Source organism: Lampris incognitus, chromosome 1 (genome assembly GCF_029633865.1).
Source record: "Lampris incognitus isolate fLamInc1 chromosome 1, fLamInc1.hap2, whole genome shotgun sequence".
Lineage (NCBI taxonomy): Eukaryota > Metazoa > Chordata > Actinopteri > Lampriformes > Lampridae > Lampris > Lampris incognitus.
This window is the reverse complement of record NC_079211.1, coordinates 130,009,987-130,029,674: the sequence shown is the minus strand read 5'-3', so window position 1 is coordinate 130,029,674 and position 19,688 is coordinate 130,009,987. Positions and strand designations below refer to the sequence as shown.

At 44.6% G+C, this 19,688-nt stretch overlaps 1 protein-coding gene and 1 pseudogene across 1 annotated transcript in view; one reads left to right on the top strand and one right to left on the bottom strand.

Moving 5' to 3' along the window:
• dtx1 (deltex 1, E3 ubiquitin ligase) overlaps positions 1-12,515 on the bottom strand; it is a 67,497-nt gene extending 54,982 nt beyond the window's left edge. The window contains exon 1 of the mRNA XM_056290547.1: positions 12,257-12,515. Coding sequence (XP_056146522.1) covers positions 12,257-12,515 — 259 coding nt within the window. The remainder of the gene's footprint in view (positions 1-12,256) is intronic.
• A 5,636-nt stretch (positions 12,516-18,151) lies between these two features.
• LOC130112286 (uncharacterized protein K02A2.6-like) lies at positions 18,152-19,408 on the top strand (annotated as a pseudogene).
• Positions 19,409-19,688: the final 280 nt, after the last annotated feature.

Genomic DNA, 19,688 nt, shown 5'->3' with positions numbered 1-19,688 from the left:
GTCAGATGAATGAATGAATGAATGAATGAAAGTTCAACCTGAAAAGCACAGACTCATGAGAGTATGCACTCGATATTGAGAAATGCCCGGCAGTCTGAGAAGTGAGCCAAACCAAATCCCGAACATTTTTAGGACTCTTATCAATCCTGACCGGACCGACCTTTTAAGTCTCAAAAGGAGGACATGTTTGGGGAAAAGAGGACATGTGGTCAGTCTGTCTATTTAGCAATGCCAAAGTTGAGCATTCATTTGGGATGAGATGTAAATAATGTGTCATGTGTAGCGACTCGGATGACAAATGTGCAGTCACTCGGCCTACATTTCTACCACTACACATGTGAGGCCATGATTCTCCATCGTGCTGTTCACAACGAAGCCACACAGCAGTTGGGCTTTGCATCCATGGCGCTGCATGTCCTTGTTTGTGAATTAATAAAGTACAAGTAGTTGTGAATACTAATTGATTCACTGTTAAGTGTTTGCCTTCCCTCCTCTGTTTTTACTCACACGTGGGTTTGATATAACCTCTTCCTAAATTAGACCAAAAAAAACCTTCCCCCATTTCAGAGCTAATAATAAATTGGCTAAAGCTGTCCCTCTGACCTCACAGTGTGTTAAGAGAAACGGGGAGTCTGAGCCGGCTCCCCCGAGGAACAACTCGTGCTTGTCAAGGCTAAATGTCAGAGGCAGCCATGAAATCAGGGTCACGTCCACGGTGAGAAGTTGCTGTTGGAGCGCTCAAATCCTTCATCCCAACTTCAGCCTGAACACAAGACTGGAGGGCTTTATCAAAGGCCGGGGAGGTGTAAAGGTGTTACAGATCAAAGCCCGTGGAAAAACTCATTTCGCAAATCCAAAACTGCACAACAAGCTCAGCGCACAAAGGCGGCGGCCTCTTCCTCAGCCCTGTCTGGGTGAAGAGGGGTGTGAAGAGGGGGGTGCGGGGTACAGATGGCTGCTGGAGTGATAGCGATGGTGCGAACAGGAAACAATGGGAGTGCTGCACGTCCCTTGTAGCACACTGATATCGTATCATTGTGAAATGCTGTTTACAGGTTGGTATCAGTCTGTACAGGCTGCGTACATCATCCGGAGGCTCTTGATATAATAGCTGCAAGAAATGTACATAATTTATATGGAACCGCATGAATAAATCTTTTATGATTATGTGGAGGCTTGTCATTCTCTAACAAACCAGGGTCAACTCGGAAAATCAATTTATTTCGGTCACTTTTATTTGATTGACTTGAGTTCTCTAAACAAAATAGCAACAAAACAAAAAAATCTCAAAAATAACATTACTGAGAATAAGTACTCAGAATATCTGTTGGTGTGTGAGCCGGATATATGTGTCATTTCGCTTCATTGGCTCAGGCTTCCTTGTTAACTAATAAACTATCTACACTCTTCGACCAGGAAGACACCATTGCAGCGATTTTCATTCCTTTGCACAGTATGTTGACAAATGTCTCTCTGACTAAAAGGCATCCATGCAAGAGACAGAACAGAGTACAGGCAATTGCCATTTCTGGGTCTGATGAAAATTCACCTTCAGGCACCAGTAAAATAAATCCTTAGAAAGTATGGGCGCTGTCATTATTAATGAGACGTCTCCAGAGTGAAGGTGTGAGCTGCTCCATTGAGGAGCGACAGCACGGCGAGGTGGCGGGGCAGTGGGGGGGGGGGGCGCTGCCAAGAGCACCTGGCCAATATTATTCACCTCACAGGCTGTTACAGGACGCTCCACCTGCTGAACCAATCACAGCGGTTGGAGTCTCACCGAACACAGCGACTCAGAAGCACGTACAGGTGAAACGAGAGAGAGAGAGAGAGAGAGAGAGAGAGAGAAGGAGGGAGGGAGGAATGGGTTGAAGGGGAGAAATCCACATTGATATTCTGCTGCACACCGAGGCAGCACGCAATCAAAATAAGTGATCGTTGTCCTGTGTGTGTGTGTGTGTGTGTGTGTGTGTGTGTGCGTGTATGTTTGTGAATGGACGCTAGTACTTTAGCGTCGCAGTAATGGTGCTCAAATTCATTAGTCCGTGGAGCAGCCAGTGGCCAAGCCTTCAGAACGTTAGCAGCTCAAGCGACTCGCTTTGGGAGCTGACCATCATCATCCGTCTGCACCCCGCCACCAGTTGTGTTATGTGTCCCGCTTGTTTGCTGCAACACCATCAGCACTAGAGCGTCAGTCAACCTGCATTTGCATTTATTTGCTTGGTGACAGTAGGCCTGTCAGCATGTCTGGAAGTGTGCAGGGCCAGGCTGAGAGTAGGCTGTTTCAGTGTGCTGGAATGTGTGTGCCTTCACAGGAAAAGATAGGGTGCATTTTACTCTAGGTAGAGTAAGATACAACCCATTATGCTGCATGACATGAGTCGTGGGATGGGTGGTGTTTGACTAGTTACCAAAATGACAACAACAATGGTAACCAGGTACCATCAAGTGCTACACGTAGGCAGGTTTTCCATCCAAATAAAACCTAATGTACGGTAATTACTAACATTCACTCACACATACACACACACACACATACATTGGACATGTGCTAATTTATGTGAAACTGGCAGCTGCAATATTTGGCCCACACACGTGAGTGTTTGTGCAGTATGGTCTGAACACAATATGAGGCAAATCTGATAAAAACATGCTACCTTTCCCCATGCTTCAGGCTGTCCTGTATGTTATGCTGAGCAGCGCTGTCTGTTAGGATTGTGTAAGTACTGAACAGAATTCAAGCACAGCAGGTGACATAGTTTGAATACACAGTCCGAATACACAATGAGTGCTTGAGGACAGGTTCGGCCCATGAGAAGGAATATGACTCCTGCTTCAGTGACAGCTCTGGTTTAATTAAGTCCATCCATTACAGTTGCCTAACACTGCGAACAATGGCAACAATTTTATAACGAAGATGCTTTCAAGAAACCCACACCGGGATGGGGTTTAGATGTTTTTCATTCTCCCTGTCCTGGTGAAGTAGGCAAGAAGTGCATTGTTTCTGTAAAATGACAGAAAATGCTGAGCCCACAACAACACATCCCCATTTCGATTCACACTGAGAGATGAAGGGGAGCCCTGAGCTCGGCTAGAAGGGACTGGTTCTTTTGATACAGGTTGGTTTAACTCAAAGGATGCCTCCTGCAAACATGAGCCCACAGACTCTCGTAGATCAAAGGAAAGCCCATTAGCCAAGACAGGATCACTCTGTCCCTTTTCCACACGACAGCCACCAAACATCTGGCTGGTAGAGTACAGGCGGTTAGCTACGAAGTCAAGTAAAGTCAGCCCTTTCCGAGGAACAGCTGGACTCATATATTTACCTCATCAATCAAACTGTGTGACTGGTCTGTTGGCTCAAACGACAATGACATTTTAATGAATAAACACATTTTCTCCAATAAATCAAGTGGATGGGAGGCCATGGTCACCGTGCATGAATGACAAGCTTACCATTCCAGTAAAACCTACATGACCTACAGCACATACAATCAGAAACAATGTTCCTCCTTGGGCTCCTATCTATCTATCTATCTATCTATCTATCTATCTATCTATCTATCTATCTATCTATCTATCTATCTATCTATCTATCTATCTATCTATCTATCCATCCATCCATCCATCCATCCATCCATCCATCCATCCATCCATCTATCCATCTATCCATCTATCTATCTATCTATCTATCTATCTATCTATCTATCTATCTATCTATCTATCTATCTATCTATCTATCTATCTATCTATCTATCTATCTATCTATCTATCTATCTATCTATCTATCTATCTATCTATCTATCTATCTATCCGTCCCTCCATACATCCCTCTGTCCATCTGTCTGTCTGTCTCTATATCTATGTATCTGATAAGAGCAATGATTGAGATGAGGTCTACATGACGAGGGGAGGGCTCCATATACTGATCCCAATAGCAGCCTGATGGACTGTGGCAGCAGACAGCGTGTGATCTGTGTGATCTGCCAGACCCGCCCTGATAAGGAGGAATTGCAGAGAGGGGCTTTAAAGTTATTTTCCCTGATAAAAGAGAAAGGCATCATCTAATTCAGATGTTGAAAAGCTGTGCCCCACTGGGTTAGCTGTCAAAAAGGAGATGGAGAGAGGGGTGGTGCCCTGAGTGTCTGCTTGGCCATGTGTGCCAACCAGAGCTCTGGACAGGTTTCCCATCACTCATGCACTGAGGATGGGCAAGAAAAAACCAAAACCAAAACAACAAGCAGGACAGGACAACTTTCATTCCAAAAGCAGGAGACTATTTTACACGCTGACCGAGAGAGTCTCAAAATAAACTATCTGATAGGTGGTTGTTTTTTTTTTTGCATAAATAAATTATTAGAAAAAAACAGTAGAGACTTGAAAACATGTAACCAATATTTTGTCACTAAATTCTAAATGATTGAGACACACCATGACAGACAGATAGACAGACAGACAGACAGACAGACAGATAGATAGATAGATAGATAGATAGATAGATAGATAGATAGATAGATAGATAGATAGATAGATAGATAGATAGATAGATAGATAGATAGATAGATAGATAGATAGATAGATAGATAGATAGATAGATAGATAGATAGATAGATAGATAGATAGATAGATAGATAGATAGATAGATAGATAGATAGATAGATAGATAGATTCTTTATTGTCCTACCTGAGGAAATTTGTTGCCACAGCCTGTAGATCAAAAATACAAGTTCACCTCCAAACATCAAAATACAAGTTCATCACACCAATACTAATTCACCTTCGCACTTCCAATATACCTCCATACAGTTAGACACGAGTACAAAGGTACTGTTCCATACCACATACATGACATACAGGTATGTGCATTACATTTGATGGGACATCAAAGTAATGGGTAAGGAAGTGTCATTGAAGTAGAATATGCACCGACAATAAAGAGGAAAACAAGTGTGTGTGTGTGTGTGTGTGTGTCTATAGATAGATAGATCGATCGATTTATCGATTGATAGCATTTTTTTTTCTGGAAACCATCAATGGTGTTGATAAAAGTGCTCAACTAATAAGGAGCAGAATATCAATATAGATGTAGGAAAAAAATTAAAAGTTTTTTCCTACATATATATATATGTGGGTGTGGGTGTGTGTGTGTGTGTGTGTGTGTACACAGCCCCCCTGACTGTCACCTTCCATCAGGAAAACACTCCACCTCACCCTGTGTTCCTGCTCTGTCCTCACCTCTCTCAGCCCACCCCTGCTCGTATCCTTTTTCCTATGTCCAAATGGAGTTCGTCCAGCCGTGGTTATAACTGACCTTTGAATACAGTGGCATCTCAGCTGAGACTTGACAAGGGGACTCTTTTAGAATACCAGAATGGAAAACCATGTGTATGTTCCCTGTGTTACGTCTGTTTTGTTTTTAGCTGACCAATAACAGAAAATCTGTTGTAGAAGAGCTCACACAGCCTTCATGCAGAAATAACACACCATGCACAAGTACAGACCAACACGTGCATACTGCTTAGGCCTGCATTGCGTCAAAGTTTGTATTCCATATGTAAAATTCAGCTAGAATACTTGTTTTTTTTCCTGACATAAGTTATATTTCAACCATCAGGCCTGGTCCACACCGCTTACCTGTTACCTGTGCGTTATGGCTAACTCGCTGAACTGCTGTGGCTAGCATGCATGTGGTGTCCACACAGACCGCACTGCTGCTGCGGCGCTGCTACTGCCAGCCCAAGCTAGCTACACTGGTTTTGCCTTTGCTAATGGCCAACTATAATCAAATGTTTCATTTAATTTCACTATAAATTTCATTTTTATTTAGTTTAGACATATTTACCCTCCGCTTTCTCCTAACGTGCCATTGTAAAATGCTTAAATATATATATATATTTATATATATTTATATATAAATATATATATAAATATATTTATTTATTTATTCAATCTGTGACACATTCTAAGGATATAGACGTGATTGAAACGACTGTGAAAGGTGTCAGTTATGTAATGTTGCTGGTATGATGTCGCTATGACTACTAACAGATGATTTTCACTGTCTATTTTCCTGAGAACTGCGTCCGTCATGCAGAGGAAATAGGCTTGACGCCAAAACCAGATGACGTGTGGCTGCAGCGTGGCTTGAGACATAACGCTCACGCGGGCTGTGTGTGTGGCTGCTCAAACCTGTTAACATGGGCGCCCAAATTAAAAGCGAGAGGTTTCATGGAAAGCACCTGACTTATCAAGAACATAGTGGGAATCCTTTTTAGAATTTTCTCTCACACATCACCAAAAAAACACCTCCCCACCCTCACAACTTATATAGTACACCAGAAAGGAAACCCCCACATGTTGCAATTAGCACAGATGCTGGTTACAGGAGGCATCTAGACCACAACCACAAGCTGCTGATATTTGTCAACTCAACAAAAACAGAAAGCCGAATCACTTTCTCTTCAGGCTTTTCCTCCCATAATTAGTCATAGAGGACCTTTGTCGGGGGAACAGAGGGTCAGAGGAGAGAGGGTTCTCACGTCTGTGCAACCAAAACAAAGAGGAGAAACAAAGCTCTGCTCTGCCAATGTGACAGCCTCAGGGCCGCTGACAGAGTTTATCTCTGCAGTCACACACGGTCCCCTCAAACTGCTGAACGCCCAAGCAACACTAATGGTGCTTTTGTGTAACTCTATCGGGGGATGAGCTACAGCACAGACCTGTATATTCAATGCACATGACATACTGGCTCCTGTGTTTTTATGTGTTCATATGCATGCACTTGTAATGCTCTTTCCACTGCGTTTGACCTGGTGTCAACTAAATTCCCCCTTCTGGCTTTACTGCTCACTTTACTACACTGGAATATGGAAACAATACGGTTCATCCATGTTGAATTGAAATGCATTTTTTTTTTATTAAAACGATGTGGCTCTGTACATGGTCTGTCTCGTGTCCTCTATACATTATATGTATTCTATTTTTTTTTTGGTTCTCATTAGGCACCACCTATCTCATCTTCTACTGGTAGGCGTGTATTTGGTTAGCCATCTAAGTAGATGGATGATATCCACTCACCACATTTTATTTCGACTGTCCATACCGACTTTCCCAAACAGAGCACAGGTAAGTACTTAAATGCATGTTTGTTTGTTGTTTTGTTTTGTTTTTTTGGTACGTAATGTTAACCCTCACGCATCTAAAGGTCCAGATTAACGACCATGGTATCAATTCATATTGTTTTTTTAGCAAGGCTAATATTAATGGCTTTGTCTAGCTAAACACTAGCTAGTTCAAGTCAACCGCATTCATCAACTGGGGCAAGAAACAGAGCGGCTTCGGGTTGCTGCTGGCTGTTGAAGCCAGGGGATATCCATAATAATGCCGATACTGCACAAGTACGTTTTTTGAAAATGTTACTGATTAATATCCCCATGAAACATAGTACTGACTAAAGTTAAAACGTTTTGGGTGCAGTTTTGGGTGAGCAGCACACAAATGTACCACCAAATCTCACAGTCAGTCCTTCCAGGTGTTGAATGGTGTAATTTGAGAGACAATTTTCCATGTGAAATATCAGATAATAAGTGTTAGATAATAAAAAGTGTTCTATCTATGTCCCCATAACATCGTTGGTAGCTGTATGACCAGGGAAGCTGACGGAGCGTCGCCTAGCAACAAGGGCTTTCAGTTGTCACTCAAATTATATCATTGGAACACCCACTCAGCCAGCATACATCTCCAAAAATATGCTTCAACTTCTTTTTGAAAATAAAAAATCGTCAATAAATTCAGTATCACTGATTTACATTTTTTTCCAGTGCAAGTGAGCTGATTTGGTTGGACTTTAAATGGTAGTGAATGACCTTTCAGGAGCATGAAACCGTGGGCCCGCAAGCCTCTCTCCTCTATAGCTTCACAAGAACATGGAAAAGGTAAAGCCAGAAAAGAAGAAGAAGTAATAGTTGCTGTGTGAAATCCATCACACAGACCACAAGTGTTTCTGTATATGATGGAGATGGTAGATAAGCCCATGGGTTTTACAATGGATATGGATGGTGTGAAAAGGGATCAGTCCACAGCAGTATTTAGAGGCCGAAACACCCCTCTGGGGAGGTGAATGGATTGATCTGCCTTGGCAAGAAGTCAGCTAGATACTCCTCACTTAATACTTCAGACCACTATTTTTTACCAGAAGGTGTGTTGAGATGAAGTCCATCGTTTGTGTTTTGAATGGCAGGAAAACACAGAGGTGCCTGGAACCACTTTGCACAGAGAGAAGTCTTGCTGCATGGGCTGTGGTGCATGATGCCGTCATGATACACTGATTAGAGGGAGCAGTGGAGCTAAACCAGAGCTAGTGTCTCATTAAACAGAATGGCCCTGCTCCGTTTGGGCCCAATTCCCACCCACAGGAGCACCTCCCAATCCCACAGGAGAGCAGGGCACTCCCTCAGCGGCTCCAAAGGACACAAACACCACCACTACTGAAGCTAACAGAGAGCTCTGTTACGCACATATGCCAAATTACACACACCCATGCACAACAAAAAAAGAGATAAAATGCACATGCAAACAGCATAGACACACAAATGTGCATGCATGCACTTGCCCCCCCCCACTCACACACACACACACAAAAATAGAAAAACATGCACACACACACGCATAGAAAAACATGCACGCACACACACACACACACACACACACACACACACACACACACACACACACACACACACACACAAATAAAACCACATGCATACACACCATTAATGTGTTCATAGCAGGGAACAACAACCTAGTCCCATAGATATGGCTGGGACAGTGTAACATAAAGCACAGTGTTCAAACAAACAAACAAACAAACACACACACACACAGGGGACACCAAGCATGCAAAAGTACAACACAACTCCCTATTTCCAGCTCATGCAAGCAAACAGCTTCAAAGGGATGCGAGCATTGGCTCACAGACAAAATGTTATTTCCCCAAAGGGGCAATTCATACGCCTGCAGCAGAGTAAGTGGTTGAAGTTGACCAGCTGTCCTACAAATAGCAAACATCCCCTGCAAAACAGATGCATGAAAATCCACATAAAACTAAAGCCCTTGATGCATCAAAGTCCTGTTGCCTGTGGCATGGGCCTCATATTGGTTTGAATTGATGGTTAAGGCATGGCTCCGGCTTGCCTGTGTTTGGGGACAGGAACAGAGCTTGCGGAGGAGGCAAATGAGGAGGAGTAGAGACACTGGGTGTCCAGGCTGCCATTCATCAGGCCCTGTTGTGACAGTTTTATCCCGACCAAAGGGGGAAGGTAACACACTGAACAGTACAATGAGGAGTGATAAACGTCAGGCTTTGCCCCAGCTCCATGGTAATGGCTGACAAACTGCTCGCTGGCTCATCTCAGAGCCAGTCAACCCCAGACACATGTGCTACTCTGTGTTTTATTCCATCAGAGGGGAAGAAGGCGGCAGGAATGAGAGAAATCTTGCAGTGCAGCTCTTTATGCTTCAGCCAAACTGACAGCCATGCAAAGATACTGCCAGTCTCATGTGCACACAAAACAAAACGTTATCCCCACCAAGAGCCGCTGAGAGTGGAGGGAAAAGTCAATACATTTGAAGGACTATCCATCTATGTGCACTCAATGTAAAGGACTATACAACCTTCACACCTTCCTCCTATTTATTTCACTGGAATTTATCTACTATACATGACTATAACCATCTAGGTAGTGAGAGACATTTTTTACTTTGAGACAGAGATGTTTTTTACGTAACACTCTTTTTCATTGCGACTGGTAATATGGGCCTTTGCGGAATTTAGTGTTATGCCACCGTTGCACTTGTTTTAAATCTCAATAAGTGAGTTAAGAAAATGCAGGTGTTGATAAAAGCGTCAGTTAAGTGTGTGAGATGTAAATGCATAGTAAGGACTCTTAGCCAGTCTATGGTGATTCACATGTAAAATGAGGCCGCCTACAACGACAAGTATTACCTGTGATGTTTTGATGTTACCCAGTGCTTTCGAATAAGAGACTTAATTCATCAGTGTGAGTGAGGTTCCATTCATCCATCACCGCTGATAGAATAGAATAGAATAGAATTTTGTTTTCCCCACCAGACATATCATATGCCCCGAAGACGGTGAGTTTCTAATAAAACATGGTTTTATAAATCACTGCGCCACTTTGATACGTTGGTTATGTACTGGAATAAGACACTAAGAAGACTCCCAGCAGCCGAGGGTTTGTCCAGAGCAGGCTCCAACAGATGTCCGAACCCAATCATATGTCTCATTCAAACACTGAAGAGACATCGAACGCCCTTCTGTATAGTGAGAGAAAGAGACTTTTGAGCTTTGGCAAAAGAAGGAAAAACATCTGTTTGTGCTAAATGACTGTAACGTGAGACAACTGATTAATCTGGAGAGAGCGTCCATGGGGGTTTGCTCCTGCACATAGTATTCAAAATCTGACTACCAACCCCGACTACCATTTTGGCACTTTTGCACTTATCACTTTTATAATTTGTGTTCTATTTTGTCTCTGTGTTGAATTTCCCGTCTCTCTGTAACTTTGTGTCGTATTGCTGCTGTTGTCTGTTGTCTAAATAAAGGTTGAATAAAAAAACAATTAAAATTAAGGAAGCCCTGTGATGGCCTGGCGGCCTGTCCAGGTTGTGTCCCCGCCTGCTGCCCAATGACTGCTGGGATAGGCTCCAGCATCCTCGCGACCCTGAGAGCAGGATAAGCGGTTTGGAAGATGGAGGAATGGATGGAAAATTAAGGAAACGATGGCCGTAGCCAGCGGATATTAACTAGGGCTGGGTATTGGCAAGGACCTCACGATACGACACTCATCACGATACATGGGTCACGATACGATACATTGCAATACTCTACATAATTTACTGAAAATTTAAAAATATAGCTGAAAATGCAACTTGCTGTGTACCACCTGGGTTGTCTAATGTTTACATCACGTTCTGTTTTGATAACTCAGCTGACAAATTGAGTAAAAACTATTTAATTCAAAATTTCCATTCCGATTTATTGCACAGTGTCACTGAACACAATGAACTGAAATGGAGATATCATAACATCATATGAAAATAACGTGTGCATATTAAGTATTCGTATTATGTCACTGAACACATTGAACTGAAATCTGTTTAAAACATTAACATTTCTTAATGTATCGATATGAGGGGCTGGAAAATCGACAAAGTATTGTGAAAAAAGATGCAATACTGAGCTGTATCAAAAAAAAAAATTTTTTTTTTGCACAGCCCTGCTATTAACCATGTGCTATTTGGTGGACATTTTAGCCAAAGAACTCAAATGCGTGTCGGTATTTTAGGGTATGTATGGCCTACGAGGGAATCAACCCTGCTGGACTCTACCCACTGCACTGTGCAGGACCACCACAAAACACGAGACATATAAACTAAGCCCACACCTCGACTTGATAACACACTGCATACAATATATAGCATCTACAAAGTATATTTTTCAGTATTGCTGCCCTGCAGAATGAAGTGCCATCTTAAGGTAACACAAATGACTGGAAAATTTGTGCGACGGGGGATGACTTGGCAGAACCTGGGGTGATATATATTATGATATTGGGATGCACTAAAACTTTATATGAGCCACAAATAAATGTCCGATCCCAACAATTCGATTATGAATGTATTCAGTGTAAACAAAATGCTGAGAAGACCACTGAGCGGTGGCCTATCCGAGAGCAGTAATCTGTTTGATATATGCACAGCCCCCCTTGATCATGGTGACCTTTGGCAAGGTCACGGCACTCCTGCAGCAGCATAAAGAGACGGGTGAATGATTAAATTATGCCTACATGTGTTTTGTTTTTGTTTTTTTGTCTTTGAGTGCATACAGTAATCTGAGTGCGTTGTTTCCTGATGTAGCAACGCCTCTCATCCCAACCTGTGGCTCATCTGAGTAAGTCCCAAAGCAGCTTTAACCCATTCTCACTTATTCCTTTGGTAGTTACATAAGATTCATGTAGCAAAACACAGAGATGTTTGCTCCATTTTAATTGGCTCTACGGGGAGATAATGTGTGATGATATCACTTGAGATACACAGGTTAGACACGTTTTCTCGGTTTCCACATGTTCTATAAGTATAAACAGTCTATTCATAGAGCCATGCCTTGGCATCACCAGTGGTAGTAAATGCAGCCTAACTATAGCACTTGTACTAAGAAACCGCTCTTATCTCTTACCTGTGTCCTGTCTGAACTGGTGCATGGACTGTAGATCAATGATGTAAGGAGCAAGCTGGGCTTCAACCTGACCCAGAACAACTGTTCCCCGAGCATCTCCCTTCAGTACGTTCTCAATGTGGTGGCAAACCGCTGCACTGTAAGGCCTCCAGCGCCCATGCTCATTCAACCATTCCCAGACCACCACCCTTGCCAGGTTCTGAGGGGGATACCCCAGTCCATTGACGGGCACCAGCACTCCAGAGCCCGGTCGAGCCATCTCCTTACTGGAGTCTGTAGTTGACCTTCTAGCTACGCACTGGGCTGGCCAGAAAACCACCAAGACCCAGCAAGTCAGCTGACGGACCAAAACATGTTCGACGGCACCAAACACAAAAGCTTGAATCAGCAAATCCTCGTGACAGTCTTCAATCATCCGCCGCTGCCTCAGGTTAGCATCACGGGGGAGTCATCATCTACAGGTACTTTCTGGCTGCTTGCTTTTTGACCAGCCAAAAAAAACAAAAAACAAAAAAACAAAAACGAAAACACAGTCCTTCTCCTCTTACGTCTCGTCCTGTGTGAAGTGTTGGATAACGTTGACGGTGAGGATGAGCCTTGCAGCCGAGGCAGTCTCAGACCTCCACAGCAAATCACAGCCGATCACTCCTGGGTCGACAGGGTGTCCTCTCTAAACAAGACAACGAGAAGAACATCGGACAGAACAAGCAAAAAAAAAATGTTGTCTGACGGGGTATTTCTCAGTAGAAATTCGATCAATCAGATCCCCACTCGTATTTCAGGGGAGAAAATAAGGACAGACAAGACCAGTGTTGTCCTATTGTCATCTTTGTGCAGGCTACGTCTGTCTGTTGACAGTAAAAGTATACCCACACAAAGGATGACAGCCTGTGTGCTGTTTCAGCAGCCAAGCAAACATGCGATCTGAAGGAGGTGCACGGAGGAATAACAATGCAATACCATACAATAAGACATGTATAACATCACAGCAGCAGAGGGGGTGTCGATAGATGAGATATGACAGAGACAGTATTCGGTCAAGCAGCATTTCACGTATGCAGGATCCAAAGGAAGAGTCCTTGTCTTTGTTGCTTCTATATTTTAGTAAAACCGCGTTATCTTTAAAGCACGTTCACCGGTGCGCATATCAAACGCCGCCACCACGAAACCTCATCGACTGTGGACGTACAGACCTGTAGGCTGCGGAGCTGTCAGGTAAAGGTGGTCCAGCATTTCACAGGCTCTGGTCGGGGATCTTATTGCAAACGAGATGCAAATCTGGAAAATCAACGTTGGCATTCGCATCACTGATGTGTGTGCATTTTCGCCATGCAGCTCCTCAAAACTAAACAATTTCTTCCAGCCCACTCTTTATAGATCCGAGATGGTGTGACAAGATCAAATGTTATTGCAGGGGGGGAGAAGAAAAAAACAACCCCCAACAACAACAGCAACAACAACAACGACAACGACAAACATGACCGCCGTTTTATGTGCATGTATTTACCAGTGACTGGTGCCCCGGTGCTGCGCTGTGTTAGAGTAAATGCATGCCCCAGTTACAGTCTGCAGAGTGTGTGAGGTGCAGAGCCATCTTGCTATATCGCCCGGAATGTACCTCCCCTGTGTCACGATCATATCGCCTGGGTTCATACAGTAAACATGGGTCTCCAAACAAGCCGGTCCAGAAACTACGCGCACGCGGTCCGGGCGCGCTTGTGCGGACGGACACCGCAAATCACACGAGCGCGTGAGACGAAAAGGATGTTGCGTCGCTCGAGACTGGGTACCGTTTATCCCAATAGGCACGTTATACACCATTTCAACCCTCAGAGTTGTGATTAATCGCCTAGATATCTATGCTGGGGCATGCTGTTGCAGTTCAGCGGGTGTCATGTCGTCGCTGGGCTCAACTACTTCTTACCAACACCTCCTTTATGCTTCACCAGCGGAGAACTGTGTGTGGAGAAATTATGCAAACATCCAAATCCGTTTGGGATGTTGTCCCAGGAAACACACAATGGGTTATTCTGGGCAAGGTTTGTTTCATCTAGGTTACTGCAATCTATCTGTTAAACGCAATCTATTTGTTATCAAATATATCGAAAATAAATATTTTTTTTGCAAGAATGTGAAGTTATATCCGGGCTGTTTATACTCAAGAGTTGTATTGCAACCTCAGTATACGTACAGCTTTCCATATTATACAAAATGAACACATTTTTTTAAAGGCACGAATCTCATAAAGACCACAAATGGGAGGTAGATAAGACCTTTTTAACTACGTTCATATCAAGGATTAATATGCAATCTTATGGGGCAGTGACAGGTAGCTACTGCAGGATTTCGTTTGGGATTATGTAATTATTAACGTTATACAAACTGTATATGATGGTCAACTGGATTATAATCTGTAACTTGCCTTGCTTTCTCGCGACATAGGTTTGGCTTTACATCAACGACTCTTTCAGATTAAGAGAAACCTGACATAATTTAACTTGCTATACATATCATAAGCAAAATTTAATTTCTCAAACATGTTGCAGTTTAACAAGCAAGCGACGTGTGTTCAAATTTAAAAGCATTATTTTTATTCAGTTTGAAGGCAGCTGGCTACCAATCGGATTACTCGGTGTACCCTCGCAGCCATGCTCAGTAGATCTGTGTGTGTACTATATATAGTGACTACTTGGTGCTGATCGTCACAGAAACTTCGTCTTACCTTTACGCATATATAGGAGTTGAGTGTTCATCAGTTACAGTTACAAAAATATAGAATATTTCACTCCAGAAATCTGATGACAGCTTCAGCTGCACTGTTTAAAACCTAGCAAGGGAGAATTGGAGTCCAGTCCGCAGGTTCCGTACAGTATATGCCTGGTTTTACTATTTATGATGATCTCTGCTGTTTGTGATGGCCTCACTTCGGATTTCTGTCTCGTGCCGCCAACAACTGAAATGCAGTTCAAGAGCGACACCTAGTGGCTATTTATTGTAACTTCTTAACTGTTGTTTTAGGGGCGTCACCAATTCAAATGTACTCTTGTCTCCCTCCCACGTGCTTTGAAAGAGTTCTTCGTTATCAGGGAGGATCGGAGGGATTTGTGTTGTGGTGAACATGTTTGAGTAGAGTAGTTTACTGATGCGGACTATCATCGGAAATGAGTGGGAATGACCACGTGGGCCACGTGGATGGTGACGTCACGCTGTCCTCTTCTTTTTTTTAACTCATAAACTAACTTGTCATAAGCCCATGCAGGCACACTTGAATCTGGAACTGCAGAATTATTCATAAAGGTCGAGCTACCACTTTATAACTGTAATGTATTGGGACTTATGTTAATGCGCATGCTCTCTGGTTAGTCTTTGATGGGGGGCTCTCGCGAGACGAGACCAGGAAGTAATGTTAAGTATGAGCCGAACTTGAAGAAACGAAGATGTAGCCTGATGGCTGAGTATCCTAAATTTGCTAAGTTCTAAGTAAAGAGTTCGTTTACAACCGATGTCTCTCTCGTCTCTAAGTCGAATCTTACACTGGCGACGAAGCGGATCCGAACTCCAACAGTTCTGAACAGTTGATTGATGGAAATCAGCAACCTCCGATATTCTAATACAGCTTCGAGGAATCTGTGAGTAACCTAACGACATCACCATGACCACCCTGGGTCGCGCAGGAGAGTTTGATGAAGGCTCCGGCACTGCCATTGAGGAATATATTGAGAGACTCGAATGTTTTTTCCTGGCAAATGGAGTAGATGGGGAGGAGAAGAAACGCGCTATTTTGCTTAGCGTCTGTGGGGCTGCAACGTATTCTACACTACGTTCGGTGGTCGCTCCCGTCCTTCCTCCGGCCGTCACCTATGAAAACGTAGTATTGGCCTTGAAGCGCCACTACAGTCCTTCTCCATCACAAATTGTTCAGCGTTTTCAGTTTCACAATTGCAAACAAAAGCAAGGCCAAGGAATCTCCAGCTACATTGCTGAACTCCGTAAACTCTCAGTGCATTGCGCTTTTGGTGACCAACTGGAAGCCATGCTGCGTGACAGAATTGTCTGTGGGGTGCTAGATGAAGCGCTGCAGCGCCACCTGCTGGCTGAAAAGGAACTCACATTCAAAGCAGCAGAGGAGAAAGCCCTTGCAGCGGAAACAGCCACGTTAAATGCGCGAATACTACAACCAAACCAGCTGGGACCACCACAGCCAGCAGAAGTTCATCAAACTGTACAGTCAAACCGTTTTGAAAGTGAAACAAACAGTAGCAGAAGGTGGTGCAAAGCCATGTTTTCGTTGTGGAGGCACACACAACCAACTACATTGCAAATTTACCTCTGCTGTATGCCACTATTGCAAAAAAAGGGGGCACGTTTCTCGTGTTTGTTTTAAAAAGAGCAGGGATGTCGTATCAGCGGATTCTTCTGACACAGTTCCTCAAGCCGAACAACACACACACACACTGTTAGGCAACAAGAAGAGGAATATGACATTTACACCATGGGCGGGCAGCTGTATGCTCACGTAAAAAGCCATATCAAGCCACTGTGATCCTGAATAACAAAACACATGTAATGGAGGTGGACTCTGGAGCCACATGCTCCTTGATCAGTGAGGGCAGTTACAACACCTTGTGGCCTGACCAGCCGCCTTTACTGCACAAAGACAGTAGTGTGCTTAGACAATGGTCACAAGCAGAACTACAAGTTAATGGGAAGATTTTTGTGGATGTGCAGTATCAAGGCAATCACAAGACCTTGCCACTGATTATTGTTCGAGGTCAGGGGGCAAGTCTACTGGGCAGGGACTGGTTTGAGGCACTGGGCATTTCTGTAATGGGGGTGCGCCGAGTATGCTTACAATCTGTGGAGTCCATCTTAATGGAATATGCAGAAGTCTTCCAGGACCTCGGGGCTTCACGAACCCCTCCAATTGCTATTGATATTAATACGACAGCATCACCCAAGTTTTTTAAAGCACATTCAGCGCCCTTTGCCCTTCGACCGAAGCTAGATGAGGAGCTTGACAAGCTAGTAGCTCAGGGTATTTTTGAACCCGTGAGACACTCAAGGTGGGCCACACCCATCGTACCAGTAGTTAAAAAGGATGGCAGCTTAAGAATTTGCGGTGACTATCGCTGCACTGTGAATACAGTTGTGAAACCTGATGTATACCCCATTCCTACGGTGGCTGAACTGTTTTCGAGACTGGCAGGGGGGGTGCTTTTCAGTAAATTGGACCTCAAACAAGCTTACCAGCAGCTGGTGCTGGACGACGAGGCTGCAGAGCTTCTCACTATAAACACCCATTGCGGGCTGTTTCGGGCCCGCCGCCTGCAGTTTGGAGTATCGACAGCTGTGGCCATATTTCAGCGTTTCATGGATACACTCCTCACCGGTATACCAGGTGTGCAACCGTACCTGGATGATGTCTTAATAGCGAGAAAGACTGTTGACCAGCACAATGACCGTCTTCGTGCAGTGCTGGAATGATTCGCAGAAGCAGGATTGCGGCTACAGAAGGAGAAGAGTGTGTTTGCTGCTGACCAAGTTGAATTTTTAGGTTTTCGTGTGGACAAGGATGGCGTGCGGCCGACTATGGAGAAAGTTGAGGCTATTCAGAAGGCGCCTTCACCCCGGAACAAAACGGAGCTTCAGTCATTCCTAGGCCTACTCAATTTTTACAGCTGTTTTTTGCCAAACAAGGCCACCATCTTAGAACCGCTGCACCGCCTCCTGGATCAGTCTGCACCCTGGCAGTGGACTGACGCACATGAAAAAGCTTACACTGCTGCAAAACAACTGCTTCAGGCTGATGGCGTGCTCACGCACTATGACGAAACAAAGCCATTAGCCGTTGTTTGTGACGCTTCGCCTTATGGCTTGGGGGCGCTGCTCTTCCATATGGAGTCTGATGGCCGGGAGGCTCCCATCGTCTTTGCCTCGAGGACACTATCCTCCACTGAAATAAATTATGTTCAAATAGATAAGGAGGCCTTGGCGGTCATTTTTGCAGTCAAAAAATTTCACCAGTACCTTGCTGGTCGCCACTTTGTGGTTTTTACTGACCACAAACCTCTTTTGGGCCTGCTACACCACTCTAAGCCCATGCCACCTGTCCTGTCCCCACGCATGCTACGCTGGAGTGTTCTTCTTGGGGCCTATGATTACGAATTGTGCTACCGCCCTTGCAAACAGCTAGCAAATGCTGATGCCCTCAGTCGCTTACTGCTACCCACTGGCATGCGTGAGACCCCTCCACCCATGGAGGTGCTCTTACTGGAAATGGCGCCTGAAGCCCCACTGAATGCAAAACACATTGCCGCCCTTACTCGGAAGGATCCAGTACTGTCTCGGGTGCTGCGCTGGGTCCTGCATGGCTGGCCAGTGGATACACCCGACAGCCGTTTCAAGCCGTTTTTCACCCGGCGCCATGAACTGTCCGCACACAAGGACTGCCTATTATGGGAGAGTCGTGTAGTTATTCCTAACCTGGCGAGGGAGGAGGTACTAGCCATGCTGCATGATGCACACCCAGGCATTGTGCATATGAAGGGCCTGGGGAGGAGTTATGCCTGGTGGCCACGTATGGATTTAGCAATAGAACAGACAGTAAAATCCTGTGAAACCTGTCAGTGAACTCGTCATGCACCACCAACAGCACAGCTGCACCCTTGGGAGTGGACAACTGAGAAATGGTCCCGGCTACACATTGACTTTGCTGGTCCATTCCAGGGGAAGACATTTCTCATAATTGTGGACCCACACTCTAAGTGGTTAGAGGTTGCCATGGTGAGTTCAATGTCCTCCTCTGCAGCGATCAGCACACTGAGGCTCCTCTTTGCAACTCACGGGTTACCAGATGTCATTGTTTCTGACAACGGCGCAGCCTTCACATCGGAAGAATTCAAAGAGTTTGCCAGACGGAATGGCATCAGAGCAGTGACTACGGCCCCTTACCATCCTCGTTCAAATGGCCAAGCAGAACGTATGGTCCAGACAACCAAGGAGGCCCTGTCTAGGATCACTATCGGTGACTGGCAGACACGCCTGGCTAGGTTTCTGCTGTCACAGCATGTGACTCCCAATTCAGCAACAGGAAAGAGCCCTGCCGAGCTTCTCATGAACCGGCGTCTTACCACGGCCTTTGATCGCCTTCATCCTGACTATGAAAATGAGATGCACCTCAAGCAGGAAGTGAGTGCAGAAAAGCTGCAAGGCCCAAACAGATGTTTTAGGCCACAGGACACTGTGTACATGAGGAGCTACACTGGGGAACCCAAATGGGTCACTGGTGTGATAGCCGATACTACTGGCCCAGTTACATATAGAGTGCAGACTCCTGATGGGCAAATGCATCGACGCCACGTGGATCAGCTGTGTGGTAGAGGGACTGCACGCACGGATGTGGTCGCTGGAGAATCCATTGTTCCTGGTGAGC